The 22,122-nt window shown below is 51.6% G+C and overlaps 2 protein-coding genes across 3 annotated transcripts in view; one reads left to right on the top strand and one right to left on the bottom strand.

Annotated features, from left to right (window-relative positions):
* LOC133342674 (uncharacterized) overlaps positions 1-6,052 on the bottom strand; it is a 31,708-nt gene extending 25,656 nt beyond the window's left edge. Inside the window, exons 1-3 of one of the 2 annotated variants that reach the window (XM_061551992.1) lie at positions 5,973-6,046; positions 3,570-3,774; positions 2,389-2,554 (exon numbers count right to left, since the gene is read on the bottom strand). In XM_061551992.1, coding sequence (XP_061407976.1) covers positions 2,389-2,554; positions 3,570-3,641 — 238 coding nt within the window. In that variant the 5' untranslated portion in view covers positions 3,642-3,774; positions 5,973-6,046. Of the gene's footprint in view, positions 1-2,388; positions 2,555-3,569; positions 3,775-5,972 lie in introns of both variants that reach the window. The other variant, XM_061551993.1, reaches the window with a different exon arrangement.
* A 2,204-nt stretch (positions 6,053-8,256) lies between these two features.
* LOC133342677 (EF-hand and coiled-coil domain-containing protein 1-like) overlaps positions 8,257-22,122 on the top strand; it is a 40,428-nt gene continuing 26,562 nt past the window's right edge. The window contains exons 1-3 of the mRNA XM_061551996.1: positions 8,257-9,459; positions 14,258-14,474; positions 16,452-16,676. Coding sequence (XP_061407980.1) covers positions 8,376-9,459; positions 14,258-14,474; positions 16,452-16,676 — 1,526 coding nt within the window. The 5' untranslated portion in view covers positions 8,257-8,375. The remainder of the gene's footprint in view (positions 9,460-14,257; positions 14,475-16,451; positions 16,677-22,122) is intronic.

Below are 22,122 nucleotides of genomic sequence, written 5' to 3'. Positions count from 1 at the left end.
AGGCAAAGATCCCCCATGTAGCCTTAACAGACTGTTGGGGCAAGTGCTGTTAGCGAGCAACTATGAAGGCTGGCACGGCACACGAAGCGGTGGGTGGCCAGCACCACGCTCAGCTGCCTTTGTCTCCCTAGTCGTGATGTTTACACGTCGCACCAGGTACTAATTTGAGGCTGAGTCGACCTAGGGGAGGCCCAGGACCGGTTCAGATAATCGTTACCGGTGTTGGTGGCCGTGAGCGGGAATCGATCTCAGGTCGCTGGGTTCGCTCACACACACACATCTACATGGAACGATGGAATGTATCTCTTGAGTTACGGATCCTTTTCAATCGATGAATGCAATGCACTAACATCATCATCAGCCAAGGTTTATCCACTGCTGGTTGATAGGTGTCGCCAAAGCCGCCGTGTTCTTTCACGATCCTGCGATGTTCATAAATTATACTCCTTACATGTCGATCCACAATGTGTGTTTTGGTTCGGCCACGCCGTAGTTTTGCGGTAAAATTATTGTCGTTAACTCTCCACCACCCGACAGACGTGTTGCTTATACGTGGCTGGAATTCAACATCAACAAGAGTCATGAAAAGCCCCAGCAACCGGTGCCGAGTAGGAGGTTTTCCGGGTCGGAATTACATCGAGGCGTTGGCAGTGTGAATAATAATAATACTGGTAGGAACCTCCTGGTTACACCAGCCCACAGGGGATTATTCTGTCCGTCCATCCGTCGTGCATCCAAACATGGGAGGGGTGGGGCTGGGTGGAGAGGGGAGGGTGGGGAGGGGCTGGGTTGGGAGGGGGGTGAGGGGCTGGGTGGGGAGGGGAGGGTGGGGCTGGGTGGGGAGGTTGGGGCTGGGTATGGGGTGGGAGTGGTGGGGCTGGGTGGAGTGGGGCTGGTCACCCCGTGGTGCCCTTAAACGTTTAACCTACTCACGCCGGCTTGTGCCCGCCCTCACAGTCGGTCATATTTGCGGAATACACCACGCCGCCGTTGACCCTGGCCATTGACCGAGCAACCCAACGTTCCTACCAGCTCCCTCCGCAGGAATGTGTTAATCTCTGTAAACGTGACGACCGTGTCAGGTGATGGAGAGCGATTTACAAAAAAAACCGACGACGCGGCTCAACCCAAAAACCTAACATGGATCAAATGCATTGGTTACGAAAACCAACGTTTTAATTGAATCCTATACAACATCAGCTGCACACTCGGCGTGGCTCTACCCCAATGACTAATTAGCGTAATGAATGATGCATCCCATGGGGTTCCTTCCACGTTTTTGGAAGAAAATAAAAACAGCTCTAAATTCCCAACTCCCTATAGTTCGTTTAACACGTAGAATGTAAATGTTGTGGCTTGGCTCTCCAACACACCGGTGTGCTGTACTGGTGACGAACTGGCCACGTTCTGTTTACGTGACAGCCCTTACTAGTTGGCTGTGTCAGGTGGTGGTGGGGTTTAACGCCACATTTATATATCCCCATAGTTCACCTTGCTTGACACCCTCATTGTTTCTCGGGTGGCTATTAATGAACACGTAAATGGCATGAATGGCCGTATGCTGATCGCTGCATTGATGCAGCCAGAGACAAGTCGTGGTAAATCAGGGCGCAATTCATGAACGAGCTTAATTATTGCTCAGAGCCCGTATGAGCCAATTACCGCAGCACGCAATCAGTCAAGGCGTCTGAATAAAGCTGATGTCGGGCAATTATGCCTGTATTTGGCTGCTGCTAAGTGTTACGCTTGCGACTGATCGGTGTGTATCGGTGATATTTGCACACCTGGTACGGTGTGAAAGTATCGCCACTGGGGAGACAAAGGCGGTAGCGCGCGGTGCTGGTTACCTTTCCCCTCGTGTGCCGTGCCGGCCTTCATTGGTGCTCACTAACAGCACTTGCCCCAACAGTCTGTTAAGGCTATACGGGGGGGCCTTTGTCTCTGTGTCATAGTTGAGTGAGTGCTGGATGTGTGAGTGTGTACTCTGTGCTGGGTGCGTGTATTTGGTGTGTAAGTGCGCACTGTAACTGGGTGTGCATGTGTGTATGTGGGGTATATACTGTTTGTCTGAGTATTCCGCGTACAATGTGTGTGCGTGTGTGCGTGCTGGAAGGGGGCACGGATGCACGGGTTAGGTGTGCGAGTGGGACTTGGGTTCTGGAGTGCTTTGAGTGCGTGGGTGTTTGAGTATGTGTGGGTGCCTGTGTGTGCCTGTGTGTGTGGGTGCCTGTGCGTGTGGGTGCCTGTGCGTGTGGGTGCCTGTGTGTGTGGGTGCCTGTGTGTGTGGGTGCCTATGTGCTTGGGTGCCTGGGTACATGGGTGCCTGAGTACATGGGTGCCTGTGCGTGTGGCCCATGAATTTCATGGGTGCGTGGTCGCGTTTCACACCGTTGGGCAGAGCGAGGGCAATGGTGACGGTGACCGTGAGTTCATGGCTTGGACTCGGCCCCTGTGTCGGGGTGCCCCCCTCCACATCGCCGGGCCCCTCTCGCTCCATGGGGCTCCCTGGTCCCTCTCCGCCGACCTCGGCAGAGGCCGTGGTGTTGCCACCGTCCTGTGTGCGCGCAAGAGCGTTGCACGCGTTTTTATCGATTTTATTACGACTATAAGCAAACTAATGGAGAGTCATCGTCACCAGCAACGGTTTAGCACTACACATCGATCATTGCCATCATCGTCATCGTTATATTGGTACGAATATGAAACGTTATTTTGATTTAAATATCAGCAGCAACGTCGTAACCATCACCACTTAGATACTAAACATGGTTTTCATTCCCCGGAATGTCAATCTCTCGTCATCAAAACGTAGCGGAATTCAATGTTTATCGGGAGGCATTCATTCAGCAGTCGATTCATAACGGGCTGAACATTGTTCTATAGTGCTGTACTTGATGTATCCAGTAAAGTCACACTGAGTATCAGGGCTCTTCTTTATTTCAGGAGGGTCCTGCTACATACGGATATTTGACCAATATCAGTTATGAGAGTTTGGTCGGAAGAAACAAAAAAACTTCCTGCAGAGAACCCCGAGAAAATCCATCACCTATAATAGAGGGTTTTGGGGTTAGGTCGCGTAAATATAAATGTGTTGTTCAACTCGCCACCACCCGACACAGCCAATTAGTAAGGGTTGTCACGTAAACAGAACATGCCAATTCGTTACTAGTACAGCACACCGGTGTGTTGGAGAGTAAGCACACAACATTTATAATTCGAGTACGACGTTTCAACAGTAATTACAACTAGCATCATCGGGCGACAGCCTGAGTTATAGAGACATCCTCCTGTTTCATTCTTAAAATTATGGATAATGGATGATATTGATCGCGAAAGCCTACGTGTAAAAAATCCATCACCCAACACACACGTACATACTAGGGGGTGTTCACTCAATACACTCCGGTAATTAGAGTTAACACCCGTCTTCACTAAACAGCAATAACTCCAGTAGTGGACTTGAACAGCTCGTAAAAGAAACACACACACCAGCACGTAACCGTCAAGGGCAAACGAAACGCTTTTTTTAAAAGTGTGGGTTCATCCCCCTCGCGGCGCTTTTCCAATACCTGCGGTTCCTCGTCCATGTTGACCCCAGCGAGGGTCAAGTTGTGTGGTGGTGGTGATCGGTCAAGTTGCATGTCCGACTCGGGCGGGGTGGGGGGGTTCAAATGGGGGGGGGGAGGTTATCCCCTGGATGCACTCCATCCCACCCGGTAGCGTCCCCGGGGCTCCTCGACCTGTCCCTCCATCCCCTCTCGCTCGCCCCGTACACTGCGTGGCGGCAGTCGTTAAGAGGGGTCGTGGAAAACACACGGCGGTGAAGGCTGTTGCCACAAACGGTAGCTATGGCTACTCGCGTTCGTTCGCCCGCCCGCCCGCCCGCCTCGCTAGGCTCAGTGCGAGCACGCCCCACTTCGCGGACACCAAAAAAAAACCAACAAGAATTCCGGTCGGCAGATTGTTGGTGGCGGGGTGGCATGGGCAGGGCAGGTTCAGACATCACTCGCCGCCGATGTTAGCCGTGGCCCGGGGATTTAATTCGTGCGGTGCCAACGTTTGGCGAACGCAGCACCGCGGGAGATGCCACCCGCTCTCCTTAGTTTTGAGGCTCAAATAAGTTCGGTTCCCCGCTTACGAAGAGCGTCAGTGGGTGAATGATATCCGAATCCGTCGTGGGACTGTGGGAGCCCGCCTTCGACCAATCAGCAATGGCCAGCGTGAATCAAGTATGGTCAGTCAACCCACATGACTGCTGTAGCGTGGGGAGGGAGGCCTTCATCCAGCGGTGGAATAATGATAATGACAGGACCCTATTTGTGAAACAGAATCAGAATCTTTATTTATACGGGATGAATCTGATGAGCTATGAAGATCTTTAGTCACATATGTCCAGGAGTAAAAGGTTGTTTTTGGTTTGTACGCCAGGAGAGTCAAATAGTCGTACGACTCCTTTTCAAGAAAGTCCTGTATTGAGTGTTGATCTAGTTTTGTAAAGGCGCTTTGAGTCAATTAAAAAGAGAGTTTATACAAGTGGAAGGAAACCGGTAGCAACCGAGGGCAGCCCACGCGCGAGAGAGGACAACAACTCAATCCCCATACGGATAGACACAGATGGCGATTAGTCCATCCGCTGTACTGCCTTCTCCTGGCAAGCCACCAACTCTGCATCTACGTTGAACTTCTTTTGCACCGTACGTAGCCAACCGTGCTAATTGGAAGTGCGGGGGAATGGTAACATATTAAACACAAATATAAGTTCTAAAGAACTGTACTCCTCGCCTCCACAGTTAACTATAAACTAAGCAATAAATGTAACATTTTATTTTATTTCATCAGGTAAGGCCCACTGAGCTATGTAGCTGTTTTTGAGAAGCAGCCTGGCCATAAATGATAGCTCAACGAAGCGGCTTATCACGTGGACATTTATAGCAGCCAAATACTATAAACGCGTGATGCTGATTCTAAATGTGGAGGAAAAACCCGGAGGATCCTGATAAAAAAATGCACGCGACCACAGGGAGAACACGCAAACTCCAAATATACAACAGGCGTCAGGGTCTGGATCGAACCAACGATCTCCTGTATACCAGGCGAGGAAGCTAACATCTCGCCACCGTGGCGCCCACAGTGCTGGGTTACAGGCGGACATAGCCACCGCTGCCCGTATAATGGGAATGTGTAGTAGTCATACATGCGTCGTCATGTGTGGCGGAGTGTCCGTGAGCGTAACATCACCCCGACTTGCTCCACTGCCTCGCAGGAGACACGGCAGAGGTATTCCAGGCACGCCGAGTTACACGCAAGCGCCACGGCGTGTTTATAGTCATGGCTTGTGCAGATATCCACAGCTTGGACTCGCTGGGGTCAATTCGCGTGGGCCAATGGGGTCGAGGTCACGAAAACGAGCCCCTCGATAGTTCAAACAGCCCCCACCCCCCCATCCCCTCCATTCATCCGAGCTCTTCCAAACGTCACAAGTTGTTAATGGCCAACAGCTGCAAGACCTAAAGCCTTGGTAGAGACACACACGGGCACACAAAGCTCCCTCGTATCGCCCTTTAATAGACTGTTTGGGGCAAGTTGCTGTTTACGGACACCTCTATTAAGACCGGCACGGCCAGTGCCACGCCCGGCCCTGCCTTTGTTGCTAAACTGCTGATGTTTGCATCACCGTAGCAGATACCGTTCATTGTCAGCTGATTCGACACACGGGATGTCCAACAATGGGTTTAGATATCACTCGCGACTGATGTTAGCCGTGTTTGTAACGCATTCCTCGAATCACTGCGACATCGCTCCAACAGCCGCCGTTCGCCACTGAGTGCCGGTGACGTCGCCACGGCACTTGTGCCAAGCTAGGTGCACTTTTGACCGCCACGTGAAGTGTGGAGGGCTCTCTGCTGCCAGGTCACTGGACAGACCAAGGTGCCGTGGCTTGACTGACTCAGGCGACTGACAGATACACCAACCTGTGCTCGCCACTGTGTTCAGCTTGCTGCGTTAGAGGCGACCGGCGTTCCGCTCGTTGTTGTTGGAAGGGAACTGCCCCCAACTGCCAAGCAGCGTCCCCCACGAGCCTCCACACTCAGGCTGGACGATTTGGGGAAAATATCGAATTGCGATTTTTCTGACAGATATTGCGATTTGATTTTCGATTTTTTTCAAGTTAAACTTCAGTTCAATATTCACTATGTGATACATTTAAAACATGTAATGGGGCATTGCCACATGATACCATCAAAATATGAGCCGCTCTATATATTCTAATGCAAGGATGAGAACTTAAAATATATGAATTGCTTCCAAAATGTATTTATTAAAAAAATGTTTTAATTGAAATTGAACAATCAATCATATAACAATTGTTAAGTTAAATAAATAAAGTTAGAATAAAAAATAAAACAATACCAATAAGAAAGTAATCGCAAAAAGTCACAGCCATTGTGATTTGCTAATCGCATTGTTTCAAATTGCGATTTTGATTTGAAATCGATTAATCGTTCAGCCCTACTCCACACTAACAGAAAGGTCCCCCGTGTAGCCTTAACAGACTGTTGGGGCAAGTGTTGTTAGTGAGCGCGCTATTAAGGACGGACAGCACGGCACACGAGTAACTAGCACCACGCCCGGCCGCCTTTGTCTCTCCAAATGCTGATAGTTTACACACCGCACCTGGTACTACATTTGAAGGCTTAGTCGACATAGCGGAGGACCAGGACCGGTTCAAATATTTGTCAGCGATGTTGGCTGTCAGCAGGAATCTAAATCGGTTGACCGAGTTTGTACCGCAGCGCACGAACCACTGCGAGCCGCCGCTCGCCACACAAAACAAAGATCCCGTATAGCCTGAACAGACTGTTGGGGCAAGTGCTGTTAGCGAGCACCTATGGAGGCCGGCACGGTACACGAGGTGGTGGGTGGCCAGCACCACGGCCGACCGCCTTAGTCTCCCCAATGGGGATGTTTTTACACACAAGCCCAGGTACTTATTTGAGGCTGAGTCGACTTAGGGGAGGTCCAGGACCGGTTCAGATAATCGCTATCACTGGCGTTGGCCGTGAGCGAGAATCGAACTCGGGTAGCAGGGGTCCGAAGCGCAGCGCGCTAACCACCGCGCCACCGCTCGCCACACGCACACACGCGCACACACGCATACGCGCACACACACATACAATGCACACACACACACACGCGCACACGGACACTCGCACTTAAACACGCTCATCCTGTGCATGTCTGCCACGAATCCACTGCGGCCAGAGAGCGGGAGGCTTTTCGAGCTGCTAGTGAGTGGAGGGGGAGGATGCGGGCTCGAGCATGCAGGCTCCATTATACGGGCTTGGGGGCTGCAGGCTTCGGTGATGGGGGAGCAGTGGGGCAGTGGTTAGCGCGCTGTGCTACAACCACCCGAGTTCAATTCCCGTGCACGGCCATCACCGGTGACTTTTATCTGAAACGGTCCTGGGCCTCCCCTAGGTCGACTCGGCCAACAAATGAGTACCTGGTGCGGTGTGTAAACATCGCCACTGGGGAGACAAAGGCGGTCGGGAGTGGTGCTGGTCACTGACCCCCCTCGTGTGCCATTCATAGGTGCTCGCTAACAGAACTTGCCCCCTCAGACTGTTCAGGCTATACGGAGGATTTTTGTCATGGTGACGATGGGGTCGCGATGGTTGTTGTGGTTGTTGTGGTGTGAGTCGGTGGTGGTGGTGGCGGCGGTGCTGTTGCTGTTCGATGCAGTTACAGTTATGATTCAAATATCGTCAACATGCACCCACTTCTCAGGACGCTATGCAGAAACGGATGGCGCATTTATTTTAGAGAGGGAGATGCAGTCAGTGACAGGTCGAGCGAAAGCACGGTCTTGTGATGCCACGTGCGATGCGAGTGATGATAGAGGAAATGGTGAGTTAGACCGGTGGTGGATGCGTGGGTGGGTGTGATGGTGGTCTTGGGGATGGTGCGTGGTTGGGATGGTCTGTGTGGTGGTGGGGGTTGTGGGGATGGGGGATCGTGGATGTGGTGGGTGCGGTGGTGGGGATGACCGGTGTGATGGGGGTGGCGGGGACGGTGGGTGTGGTCGTGGTGGTGGCAGCGTGGATGGTCGGTGTAGGTGGGGTGGTGGGGGTTGGTGGGTGTGGTAGTGGGGGTGGTGAGGGATGGTTGGTGGTGGTGGGTGGGCATGCTGGCGGGAGGGAGAGTTATCAATTCCGCCCGTACGCACCGCCGCTGTGCAAGACAGAGACCCGCGCGGCGAAGTCAGCGATGCGCGACCCACGTCACGGCCACACTCAGTCACCGCGCGTCTAGTAGCCTCCGCCGCACACGGGCGGCGCCTCCACCAGCCGGGCCACCACCTCCGCCACGGGACGATGAGATCGCTGCCGTGCGCTGGGCCCATCGTGGCCAGCGACCCAGCGCGCCGGGAGGTCGCGGCGGGCCGGACTCAGTGGCTGGCGGGGGCTCTGGCGCTGCGCTTTGGCTTGGACCGAGGCGTGGAGAACGAGGTGGCCGTGCTCTCCACGGGACTGGACCAGTACCTGCAGGAGACCTTCCACCACCTGGACTACCGCGGCCGGGGCACGGTGGAGGCGCAGGACTTCAGGGCACTATGCGAGCTGCTCGGGGTCGGTGGTGCGCGCGGGATGAAGGCCGAGAAACAGCAGCAGCAGCAGGAGCAGCACGAGGTGCGTGATGGAGATGCCGAAGGGAAGGAGCGGGGGGAGCAGGATGGAGATGCCGAGGAGAAGACGAAAGAGGAAGAGGAGGAGGAGGCGCGAGGGGTCTTGGAGGAGCTGCCCGATGAAGTGTCCTTCGAGGAGTTCCACGCGCGCCTCTGCGGCTTCTTTAGCGAGAAGGGGGGCACGCTGCGGGATTGGGGGTGCTTCACTCTTGCGCCCGCAGGAGAAGAGCGCGTGCACGTGGAGGCGCGCGTGACCAGAACCGGACCGCTGCGACGCAGGATGACCACCACCACCACCGCCGGCATCACCAGCAGCAGCACCCCCACCTTGAGCATGGGCACCAGCGCGAGTAGCAGCAGCAGCAGCAACAGGCGCATCAACGGTAGCAGCAGCAGCAGCAGCAAGGTTGTGTCCTTCGACCTCGAGAACAGCGGGAGATTTGCAAAAGCGCGCACCTTCCCTGCTCCGCACCGCGCCACGAACTCCTCCTTCGCCTCCTCCTCCGCGTTCTCCTCCTCCGCGTTCTCCTCGCCGTCCAATTGTGACGGAGGCCGCTGCTGCGAGCTCGTGGTGTCGCTGGAGGAGTTGGAGGACGAGGCAGAGGCGCTGCGCGACGAGAACGAGGCGCTCCGGGAGATCGCAGAGGGGATGCGCTGCGCCCTCCAGCGCTCGGACGCGCGCTGCCTGGCGCTGCACGTGGCGCTGGCGCGGAGCCACGGCGCGCACGACGGCTGCTTTCTAGCGCGGCGGCACGCCGAGGGCGAGAGCCTGGGTGAGACTTTGGGTGAGACCCTGGGTGAGACTCTGGGTGAGACCCTGGGTGAGACTCCGACACCGAGGCGCGCCGTCTGCAGGGAGCGGAACGAGCGCGGGGGCAGGGGGCACCTCCCGCACTCACCACGTTATTGATAATGTAGTTACTGCGCCACTGATAATGTAGTTACTGCGCCACTGATAATGTAGTCACTGCGCCACTGATAATGTAGTCACTGCGCCACTGATAATGTAGTCACTACACCACTGATAATGTAGTTACTGCGCCACTGATAATGTAGTCACTGCGCCACTGATAATGTAGTCACTGCGCCACTGATAATGTAGTCACTGCGCCACTGATAATGTAGTTACTACGCCACTGATAATGTAGTTACTGCGCCACTGATAATGTAGTTACTGCGCCACTGATAATGTAGTCACTGCGCCACTGATAATGTAGTTACTACGCCACTGATAATGTAGTTACTGCGCCACTGATAATGTAGTTACAACGCCACTGATAATGTAGTTACTGCGCCACTGATGATGTAGTTACTACGCCACTGATAATGTAGTTACTGCGCCACTGATAATGTAGTTACTACACCACTGATAATGTAGTCACTACACCACTGATAATGTAGTTACTATGTCACTGATAATGTAGTTACTGCGCCACTGATAATGTAGTTACTACACCACTGATAATGTAGTTACTACACCACTGATAATGTAGTTACTACGCCACTGATAATGTAGTTACTATACCACTGATAATGTAGTTACTACACCACTGATAATGTAGTTACTACGCCACTGATAATGTAGTCACTACGCCACTGATAATATAGTTACTACACCACTGATAATGTAGTTACTACGTCACTGATAATGTAGTCACTACGCCACTGATAATGTAGTTACTACGCCACTGATAATGTAGTTACTACGTCACTGATAATGTAGTTACTACGCCACTGATAATGTAGTTACTACGCCACTGATAATGTAGTTACTGCGCCACTGATAATGTAGTTACTGCGCCACTGATAATGTAATTACTACGTCACTGATAATGTAGTTACTACGCCACTGATAATGTAGTTACTACGTCACTGATAGTGTAGTTACTACGTCACTGATAATGTAGTTACTACGTCACTGATAGTGTAGTTACTACGTCACTGATAATGTAGTCACTACACCACTGATAATGTAGTTACTACGTCACTGATAATGTAGTTACTACGTCACTGATAGTGTAGTTACTACGTCACTGATAATGTAGTCACTACACCACTGATAATGTAGTTACTACGTCACTGATAATGTAGTTACTACGTCACTGATAGTGTAGTTACTACGTCACTGATAATGTAGTCACTACACCACTGATAATGTAGTTACTACGTCACTGATAATGTAGTTACTACGTCACTGATAGTGTAGTTACTACGTCACTGATAATGTAGTTACTACGTCACTGCCTCTCTGTGGTCAGTCTTCTCCGTCATCATCATCATTGTCATCATCATCACCGTCGTCATCGCCATTTCTATGGCCAGGGCTCGGCAACCTCGCGTTTTTAGAACCGCCTTTTGTGTTTAGTTTGTTGTACATCCCCCGCACCTCCGATTAGCACGGTTGGCTACGTACGGTGCGAAAGAAGTTATAAGTGCGTACATATTAACCTGCGACTCCGGAACCGCGTGCGGCTCTTTAAGGACTGCTTTGTGACGTCACTTATTAAGTATATGCCATGTGCATTGCGGCTCTTAAAATATAGATTTTATTTTTTATTTGACCGAATTCTATACAAAAAAAATCGCCCTTCTTGTTCTGTTGGTTGCCGATCGCTGGTCATGGTCTTCGCAGCTGGTATTGGACACAATCGTCACGGTCACTCTGCTCGTTGTATAAGCAGTGCAGTGGCACCGTCATAACCTCGAGATCACTGCTCCGAAATCGGCATCGTCAACACTTCTGTTGGCGGGCATTCACGCCTCGCTCACGGTGCCGTTGATGCAATTCGACGTGAGTTGTTTGGCGATCACAACACTCGCACATTCACTTCAGTTTCTCGCTCGCCGGAGTCGCTTCCTTATCGCTCTGCTATCGCTACTACAATGGCTACTATACTCTTTGGTTCTTTCGGTGAAGTCACGGAGGTAGAAAAATAACAGATCACCACGTTTCGATCGCAACACAAGCGATCGTCATCAGGTGGGACAACCACAGCAAGAAAAAAAACTTGCTGTGGTTGCGATCGAAACGTCGTGATCTATTGTTTTTTTCTACCTACGTGACTTCACTGAAAGAACCAAAGAGTATGGATTCCTGCAGTCACGAAAGCTTCAAATCAAGACTCCATGGTCACTGTTTTCCGTGTTTTTTACTCAGTGGCTCAAAGGGGACCCAGTCGCCTCCTCGTGGCTCTGCTATCGCTACTACCATGGTCGCTGTTTTCCGTGTTTTTCACTTGCGGACTCATTCCGGTCACTCGCTATCAGGCGGGCCAGTCGCCTCCCTATCAGCGTCTTGAGATGCGGCCACATTGACGCACGCGCGGTATGCACATACCAGCTGTCATCGTCACTGGCATCGTCATCATCATCGTCGTTGTTGTTGTGATCCTCGTCACGTGGTCGTCATCAATGTCCATCGGCATCCTGGTCACCGACTTCACCGTCGAGCGTCAAGCAAAGTTGCCGTGGTCACCACAATCATCACCGTTACCAACATCACGGCCACTGTTACCATCGTCAGCAGCAGCGGCAGCAGCAGCAGCAGCAGCGTCACCATCGTAATCCTAAGAAGATCATTTAATCGTCGCTGTCGGAATATTCACAACGACATCACGAGCACCATCATCATACTCGAGCGCACTCATTCAAGCCACGAATGGGCTTATCCGACTCACGACTCCTGCCCCCCCACCCCCCCCAACATCCCCAATCCAATTAAAATCCACCACCCACCCTGTCGCGTGAGCTGTGCAAGTCGGGGTGGGTGGGTGGGAGCTGCACCACACAATGTTCAACAAACTCTAAACAAATGATGCTCGCTAAACGGAATGAATAATGAATGACGCGGTCTGTTATTGTCAATCGTGCATTCTGCTCGCGCTCCCACCCCCCCAATGTATTTGAACACAAGCCGCAACGCTAACCGATTCATTGTACTGGCGGTATCCGCTTTGCGACGTTTCTATAATTCCACTTGTGGATAGATTTACGACGCATCTTCCGACACGACTTCGAACACATTTGAACAGAGTCAGCCTGGTTTTCCCGATGAGACTTGGCGCGGAGCTTTTGTTATTCTCAAGTGGTTTGTGCTTTGCGTGTGGATGTTTTACCTCTTGAACCCTGTAAAAATATGGCTCCTAAAAGGAAGAAATAGAAACGCGATGGGGTCCGATTCACGTCAGGGTTTCCAGGAACGCATTGTGTCATACAAGCGGGGGCCGCCTGCTCTCTACTCAATATCGTAGCAGCATTATTGACTTGCCTATTAGACTATGAGACCTCCTTTACCAGTGGCAAAATATAGTAGTAGGTTTTAACCCTTTAAACTGGTACAAAAACTGACACCTTTATACAAGGCATCATGTTTGCAATGACCACAACACAAGCAGTTAAAATGCAATTATTATTATCATTATCAGAGTTGTTTCTTTTTGTTTGCATTTTAACTGCTTGTGTTGTGGTCATTGCAAACATGATGCCTTGTATAAAGGTGTCAGTTTTTCTACCTGTTTAAAGGGTAAAAACCTACTACTATACTTGGCTATTAGAGTTAGATTGGGTGAGGCCGGGAGGGGGGGCTGACACTTCAGCAGGGCGAGATTGGCCCTCCATCATCACCCCGCCTCCACCCGGGCACTTCGAGGCTGGCCATGAATGAATGATTGACTAATTAACTTGCACTTGTATTGCACTCCATCTATCACGCGACGAAACGGCTCAGAGCGCAAGGGCCCCCTGTTGGCAGCTGTCCCTGTGTGGCACAAAGTGACTCAGCACCTGCTTTAGCGATGGGCATTATGACTGCCGGTGAGTAATCCGTGTGCGTGGATAATCGTTCACATTTTGTCCACTTTGAACCGAGATTGACGGGAAATCGGGAGAACCCAGAGGGAAGTCGCGCAGAACACGGGGAGAACAGTCAAACTCCACGCAGAAGTTCGCTCCAGTCGGAAATCAGACCGAGACGATTCTTGCTTTGAGGTGCAAGCGTTGCCACCATTCGGGAGGAAACGGCCTTGAGATGTTAGGGGCATTCTCTTTGGTTCTTTCGGTAAAAGTCACGTAGGCAGAAAAAATAATAGATCACGACGTTTCGATTGCAACACAAGCGAGCGTCATCAGGTGTGAAACAAACACGGCAGCAGTCCTCCTGCTGTTTGTTTCACACCTGACGACGCTTGCTTGTGTTGCGATCGAAACGTCGTGATCTATATTTTTTTCCCACCTACGTGACTTTACGGAAAGAACCAAAGAGTATGGATTCCTGCAGTCACGAAAGCTTCAAATCAATGTTAGGGGCAGTGCCATGAACGAACGGCTGAGCGCGCGCGACGAAACTGATGACTCTGGGGAAAACATTTGGAGGAAACCAACGCGTTTGAAGGGACGACGCTCTACACTTTGTACAGATACGTTCAAGCAGCCGCTGCACTGCCACCTCTTGGCAAAAACCTTGACAGGCGACGTTGACGATGAAGGTGCTGTTCGATGCCGCCACTGCTGTTGTTGTTGTTGACGGCGATTAATCTCACGCATCTGTCCCTCCTACTCCCGCTCGACCGTCAGCAGCCGGCAACGGGACGAGCGAGGAGGCTCCGATGGGTGCCACGGCGAGGTGGCCCGAGAGGAGCATGGTCCTGAGGGAGCTGGAGCTCTTGCGGGGCTCCAGGGACCGCCAAGTGGCCGAGGCCGCGAGATTCTGCCGGGCCCTGGAGTCGGAGCTGCGCGCCGCTCGCGTTGCGATGAGCCGCGTGCAGGAGAGGCACTGCGCTCAGCTGGCCAGGTCTGGGCTCTCGAAACCCACTCACTCACCTCTCTCTCTCTCAAACACACCAACAACAATCGCCACCATTCACCACGAAGTGATGGGGACGTCACCACGGCGCCCGTGCCAGGCCAGGTGCACTTTGAGGACAAACCCACAGAACGCGTGCAACTGACCCTTTGCCAATCCATTGCTAGATGAGGGTCTCCCCACACCGTACGGGTCGTGCGGGTGGTTACTTGACGGCAGGTCATCGCGTTGGTCGGTGTGTGCTTTGCCGAAGGTGACGGAACGATAAATGTTGGAGCACGGTACAGTACAACCGATAGGTGTGCAAAATGTAGAAAAGGCAACCCCTTATCAGTGTCTACCTTATTGGAGACCAATTCAGACCTTATTGGTCACCCCGTGCCCCTTATACATCTCAACGTTCATCCCATTACAAGGGAGAAACACAAACAAATAGACACATTTCTTTTGCCCGTATAGAAACGGCTGTACGCCATATGGACATGGAAACTCAATTTCCCTGTGCAAGAATACGGGTAAACCGTATGGGTTGACAGATATGGGTAAAGGGAATCACGTAAAAAAAACAACTATTTAAGGATAAATTACTTTAGTACATACATTCCTGCCGATTTGTCAACGTTAAATGCAAGCCAGGACAAGGCGGATACACAACAACAAAAACAGTCCCAGACCACACCAACACAACACAGTCCCTCCATTAAATTGCACATTTAGATCAATTTAAGACATTAGAATGTGCGGAAATGTCCTCTGCTGACAACGTAACAACATCATATAACGCCTGCTGTGCATGGTGGTCGCCCAAGCAATGCCTTTTTTTATTTGAAGTATTTTTTTTTATTCTGTTATGGGTCTTGGAGGTCGTAACCGTCAATTTGGGCAACTCTGTGTGGGGCTCTGAAACGTGAATATTGCTTCTGCTGCTGCTGAAAATGCCCTTCACACTCGCATGTCCTGTACGTTGCCCTGAACACAGGGAGACACGTGCAAATCGCAGAGCCCTTTTGTCAATCCACTGCTGTACTGCACGAGGGCCTCCCGCCCTGTCACGTGGGCGGTGCGGGATTATTGACCATACTTCACCACCCATGTCAGTGCAGGTTAGTGAAGGAAGGGAGCTAAAGATAGGAAAAGCCTCGCTGAGTCTCAAGACTCGTTTTTTAAGGAGGGTCCTGCATTGGTGATGTTATGACAGTTCCATTCATGAGTGGCTGTGTGTGGCATGAAACGGATGAAACCGGTAAGCACGGTTGGCTGCGTACGGTGCGAAAGAAGTTCAACATAGATCGAGGGAACCAACACGTGTGAAGGGATGATGCTCGACCCTCCAGACAGATATATTTAATCCGTTGCTCTACTGCCATCATTCGACCACCTTGATGGTGCTGGTGATGATGCTTTTGATGCTGCCAATGATGCAGTTGGCCTGACCTGTTGTTTAAACACGTGACTCCCTCACACTAAAATCATATTTTTCCAGGTCAGTGAGTTGGGTACGTGCGAGGATGATGGCTACGAGAATGCCTTTGACAATAAAATGCCTACGTGCATTTACATGGTACCCCCAGTGCCAACTGTCCCTGTGTGTGGTACAAGGAGGCATCAAGTACTACGTGTAATTCCAACTTTAATGTATTATTTGGCAAAAGTGAACGATGATGCTGGCCTACTCCTGCGATGGCCTACTCGTTAACGTCCACTGCCAAGCAGGAAGCACGTAGATAATATAAGGCCAACACTCCCGCGGTAAGAACCAGTGCGGCCTTATGGATCCCAAAACCACGAATCTCTAAAAGCCAGCGACAGACGCTGGGCCACGTCACCGGCCCCACTGCCCTGGCATCTAAACCGCACGACGCCCCCTCCCCCCGCCCCCCCAACGCTAAAATCGGCCGCAGGGTCCGCGAATTCCGCGGCGATGACGGTGACGTTCGCCGTTTGTCCGCCGGTGCGGATGCGCAGGCTGCAGCAGGAGGCGGCGGTGGCCCACGGCCGCTGGGCGCGCGAGCGGGCCGAGACGCTGCGACGGGCCGAGGAGGCGCGCCGCCACCTACTAGCGGCGCTGGCGCTGCCCGGGGGCGAGCGGAGGGCACCCGTGGGCTCCGCGGGCTCCGCGGGCAGCAGCGAGTGGAGGAGCGGCGGCGGCGGTGGCGGGCAGCGGCGACGGGAGGGGGTCGTCGGTGCCAGGTGCTCGGTCGCTCACGATACGCACGCAAAGGCAAAGGTCCCCCGTGTTGGTGCGCGCACTGCTAGGCCAAGTACTCTTAGCGAACACTCTATGCCAGGGGTCGGCAACCAAAATAACAAGAAGAGCCATTTCTTTCCAATTCGGTACAAAATTCAGTATTTCAAGAGCCGCAATACATCTGAGTACATACTGTACATACGTACATATCGTCAAGAAGCAGCCCGTAAAGAGCCGCATGCGGCTCCGGAGCCGTAGGTTGCCGACCCCTGCTCTATGCATATAAATAAGCAGGGAACGGTTATTGTTGTGGTTCGACTCCCGTGGGAATTGTTATTTTATTTACACCAGCAACCCGAGTTTGGATCCGGGCCACTGCTAACACCAGTGGTGAGTCATATCGGATCGAGTTCTAAACTATTGAAACTGAACTATAAACTATTTTTTAAATTATACCAGGTAAAGCCCACTGAGCTATATACAGCAGCTCATTTTCAGAAGCGACCTGGCCACAAATGATATCTCAACGAAGTTTTCTTATCGCGTTGACATTTATAGCAACCAGATACTCTAAACGCGTGTTTCTAAATATGGAGGACCCGGAAAAAAACCCATGCTACCACGGGGAAAACATGAAAACTACAAATATACAGGCGTCAAAGGTCGGGATCGTACCCACGACCTCCTCTTGCATACCAGGCGAGGTAGTTAACATCGCGTCCACCACGGCACCCCCAGTTCACCAGCCTACACTGACCAGCATGGTGAAGTATGGGGGAAACACTTGGTGGATCCAAGAAGAGGGTGGTGGAGGCGATTGCCTCCCCCACCCCCCTCACCCTCGAGACCACGAAACTTGCTATTTGTTTTAATATTTACCAGAAAAAAATTGATGGAATGGGTATGTTTTAATGTAATGCCCCCCCCCCCCCCCCCCCCATTTTGCAAGTTTCTCGATCCGTCTCCGGTCAAACAATTCCCATGACCAACACAGGGCGCCAAAGTGGCTAAGAGATGTTAACTACCTCGCCTCGTACGCAGGAGGGCATGGGTTCGATCCCGAACCTGACGCCTGTATATTTGAAGTCTGCATGTTCTCCCCGTGGTTTGCATGGATTGTTCTCCGGTTTTTCCCTCCGCGATCAGGAACGTGCCTTTCGAGTATTTGGCTGCTGTGCATTTCCACACGATAATCCACTTTGTTGAAGCTGTCATTTGTGGCCAGGTCACTTCTGAAAAATAGCTACATCGCTCAGTGGGCTCTTACTTGGTAAAATAAAAATTGTAAAAAAAATAGCTTGGCAAGGCCTTCACCCAGCGCTGGATGGACAAAGGGCTCTACATTGTTGCTATAATTCTTCTTATTATTATACGCACGCACGTGTGATACATGGAACTCTCAAAATTCCTCTTTGCTATTCACCCTCCTTGAGCCAGCGCTCGCTGTGGCACGCCGGCCACGCCGCGTAACGCTGCACGCGCGGCTATAGTGTTTAGACACCCCGTGCCAATCATTTGCAAGGGCTCCACCTGCCCCGGCCAAACCCTTGGCACCCGTGGGGTGTTGCTTCTTAGAGACTCCCAAATGGTCGCACTCGCGGGAACAATGGGGACATTAAAACGTGGGCAATGGTGGGCCAAGAGAAGGCCCTATTTCCCATCTGGCCTCTTTCGCTTTTTATGCTTTCCGGTCTTAGACTCTTCATTCGCTTCATTCTCTCGCTTCACCCCCCCCCCCCGCTACCACCCCCACCTCCCCTACCAGAAGCTCACGTGCGTGTGTGGAGTTTCCCCTTCTGTCTATCATTTGCCTTTTATGCCTGGGACATAGACAGCTCTGATTTGAAACGAGCACAGATGCTGGGCGTGAGGGCACGCACAGACGAATTGCTTCGCTGGCTACAATCGACTCGTACGGTCTAGGCACGTGCGAGATGCAATGGTTTACACTTTTATTTATTTATTTCGGATGGTGACATTGGATAACGGATGATAAACTTTGCTTCTCTGTGATAATGTACCCGCAGAAATTAATCTACGAGTTGCCTCTCGCCCAAGGTTATGCCGAATCTCGCTTGGGTGCGATTACTGTCGTTAGAGCGACGCAGGTAGGGCCTTGCCGTGGCCACTTTGCGAATTTAAATGAATCACAGGGCTGTTAGCCAGGTAGGGCTGTTAGCCAGGTAGGGCCTTGCCGTGGCCACGTTGAGAAGTTAACTGAATCACAGAGCCGTTAGCCAGGTAGGGCCTTGCCTTGACCACGTTGTGAAGTTAACTGAATCACAGGGCCGTTTGCCAGGCAAGTAGTGCCAAGCAAGAGCGACAGAAAACGATGTGCTGCAGGGTTACATAAAAACTAAATTATTCGGATAATTCTTTACAAATGTGTATCCCTTTCTTTTTGTTTGCTCTTCGGATGGAATAGTTGAGGGATTATTAAGAGCTGGATTTTAGATTCAAGTTTCGATTGAAATTTTGCGTTAATCAGGTGAGAACTCGAGATGCGCAAGAGTTGCCAACATGACGAAGGGAAATCGAATAAAGTAGAGCTGTGATATAAACAGAAGAACAAAAACAAACCGTGTCACATGCGAAAGTGGAAATATCGCGATGAATGAAATAGTTATGCAGATGTGTATGCTAATGCTACATGTGGTCACTGGAAACAGTGACCACAAAGTGCACCTGGCCTGGCACAGGCGTCATGGTGACGTCACCGTCACTTAATGGCGAATGTTGTTAGAGTTAGCCGTGGCCGGAAATCAAATTGAGGTCACATGGCTCATTGAGTGGCACGATAACCCCCTGCACCACTGCTCTACCTGGTGTTGCCACCTCTGAGGTACACAAATACCAGGGACTTGTCGTGGTGAAGAAAAACATCCTCACATCTCCGGAAAGAGGGGAGAACTACACGTGAATGCATTGTCTCGAGTGGAGTTGTATTGTTGTTATTATTACTCAGCTGACAAAGACCAGGACTTTTCAACCTCCAGCAAAAACCTACAGATTTCCCAGGACAGCTTCCCTCCTCAACAGGAGTACAATCCTGGGAAAACCAGGACAGGTGGCAACCCTAGCTCGACCCCGTCGTGGTCATAGTTATTTATTTGACAACACAGCCTCGCCAGTTTGGCTTCTGAGACCTCCGCTAAGAGGTAGCGGGGGGGACAGGGGAAAGTGGTAGTGTGGTGGTTAGGGCGCCGCGCTACGAACCTGGCGACCCGGGTTCGAGTCTTGCTCAGGGGCCAACTCCATTGACGATTATTTGAACCGGCCCTGGGCCTCCCCTAGGTCGACTCAGCCTCAAGTGAGTACCTGGTGCGGTGTGTAAACATCGCCACTGGGGAGACAAAGGCGGCCGGGCGTGGTGCTGGCCACCCATCCCCTCGTTTGCCGTGCTGGCCTTCATAGGTGCTTGCTAACAGCACAGTCTGTTGTTAAGGCTATACGGGGGATCTTTGTCTGGTGGTCAGGGCAAGTGCAATTATCTTTTCAGAAGCAGCAGCAGCAGCAGCTGTCCTCTCTGGCCTTACAGAGACAACACCACCGGACTCGGATGGGTCCCTTGCGCTCACAAAGAACACAATGAGGAGCAAGTGTTCTATTGTTTATTAATGACGGGTTCGTCACACTGGGACATTGGTTCACGTGGTTGGTTGTGTCCGTACGGCTCTCCGATGTGTATTTGCCGAGTCGTGCCGCGTGCCGTTCGGCAACGACGTCCGACGTTTCGCACCCCTACGTGCCGGAAGCGTCTTTAAGGAACTGAATTTCAATTCCTGAAGAAGCTGCCCAGCACGTGGGGCGCGAAACGTCGGACAATATCCGAAACAACGCGCGGTACGATCTGGAAGCATATCGGAGGGTTCGTCACTGTGTGAAGGTGAGGGTTGAGATATTTACATCCCCGTTTGTAAATATGTTTAATTTTAATTTCAATTGTAATGCATTTGTGCTCTTGATTTAACTTCATCATGAGATGAAGGAATGTCCGCAAGTCTCACGGTGTGAGCAGTGCACCACCTACTGCCCGATAATTACCCTGGAAAAAGATGTTACAGAACCACTTCTGACGGGACTTCAAGAGACCACTAGACACCTGTGAAAAAGAGCTTCATAGCTCATCGGATTCCTCCAGCATAAATACTTATTCTGATTCTGATTGGATGTGATCTGCGATCAAGAGTGTTTTCCCGCAAATCTATTAAAAGTAATCACATTCAGTTCTCACAACTGCAACTTTGAGCGCATTTAGTGAACGGTCGAATGGAACGTGACTGGCATTTGTTGTTGTTGCGTGCGCAGACATCGGTGAGCAAAGCTGAGACCATCGACTGACACTACACGCGAGATTGTGACCTGGCGATGTGGTTGGCATGGGCTCTGGGAGAAGGAATTAAACGGGACCCCCCCCCAAACCACCCCCGCTCTCTATCCGATCCCCCCCCGCGCCCCCCTCTTCATAGCCCGGCACCCGGGCCCGCAGTCGGCACGGCGCAGTTGCACAGCCTGCACGCCCAACAGCTGTTTACGCCGCTGGGTTGGGAACCCGACGGCTAAAACTCGAGGTTCAAATCCCGTTTTTTTGTTATTCGAACGGATTTTTACGCGTCCCGGGGATGGAGTTTAGCCGGATCTAAGTTAATAACTGATTCATCGCGATGGATTATGCGTGTGAACATCAGGGAGTGGGCCGAGACCGTCGACTTACCCACGCTCGGAAGGCCACGTTAATAATCACATGTGGTTGTGAATATAACCCAGGATCTCAGCGCTAGCAACTGGCATTAAGTTCGCAAATTATTTGGTGATGTTGCTGCTGCGTTGGCAGTGGTGCACACGGCACAATTAACAAAAACACTCAACGCGTTCCTCAACAACGCTTGTGGCCTTATAAGAAAAAAAACATATTTAATCGTTGACGTTTCAGACAATGGACCGTCTTCATAGGACAAACTGCGAAAACCTTCCACGTGCCACGAGGAAGGGCCATGCCCAAAACGTCGCATTATGTATTATACATGTGCTTTATTTAAGGCTACACACAGTGTTACTGCAGAACGGACGTGTTGAATGGTTTCTTTCATTGAGCCAGCAGCTATTTAAAAAAGCAACTCTCCAGTGTGCGACTGTGATCATGCAGAACAGACCGTGCAACGTAGAACGACGCAACGCCCGATTCACAAATACGATACTTCTTTCGCACCGTACGTAGCCGACCGTGCTAATCTCAGCGTTACACTCCCGCTGCTGCCTGGCGCTTTTGTCCGGCTTGACCTCCTGAATGCCGTCGCTTTGCGTCTACATCATCAGCCATACACCAACAACAAGAAGAAGAAAAATCAGCAGCAGCTCGCTTTGCGTGCGACCCGTGGGCCACCCAGCACCACCCCCCCCCCGCTCCCTGGCCTGCCTGCCTGCCTTGCTACCCACCTCCCCACCTCG

This window comes from Lethenteron reissneri, chromosome 15 (assembly GCF_015708825.2).
Source record: "Lethenteron reissneri isolate LAM-NWPU_2019-01 chromosome 15, ASM1570882v1, whole genome shotgun sequence".
NCBI classification, from domain to species: Eukaryota; Metazoa; Chordata; class Hyperoartia; order Petromyzontiformes; family Petromyzontidae; genus Lethenteron; species Lethenteron reissneri.
The sequence above is the reverse complement of the archived record's forward strand: the minus strand, read 5'-3'. Positions and strand labels throughout refer to the sequence as shown.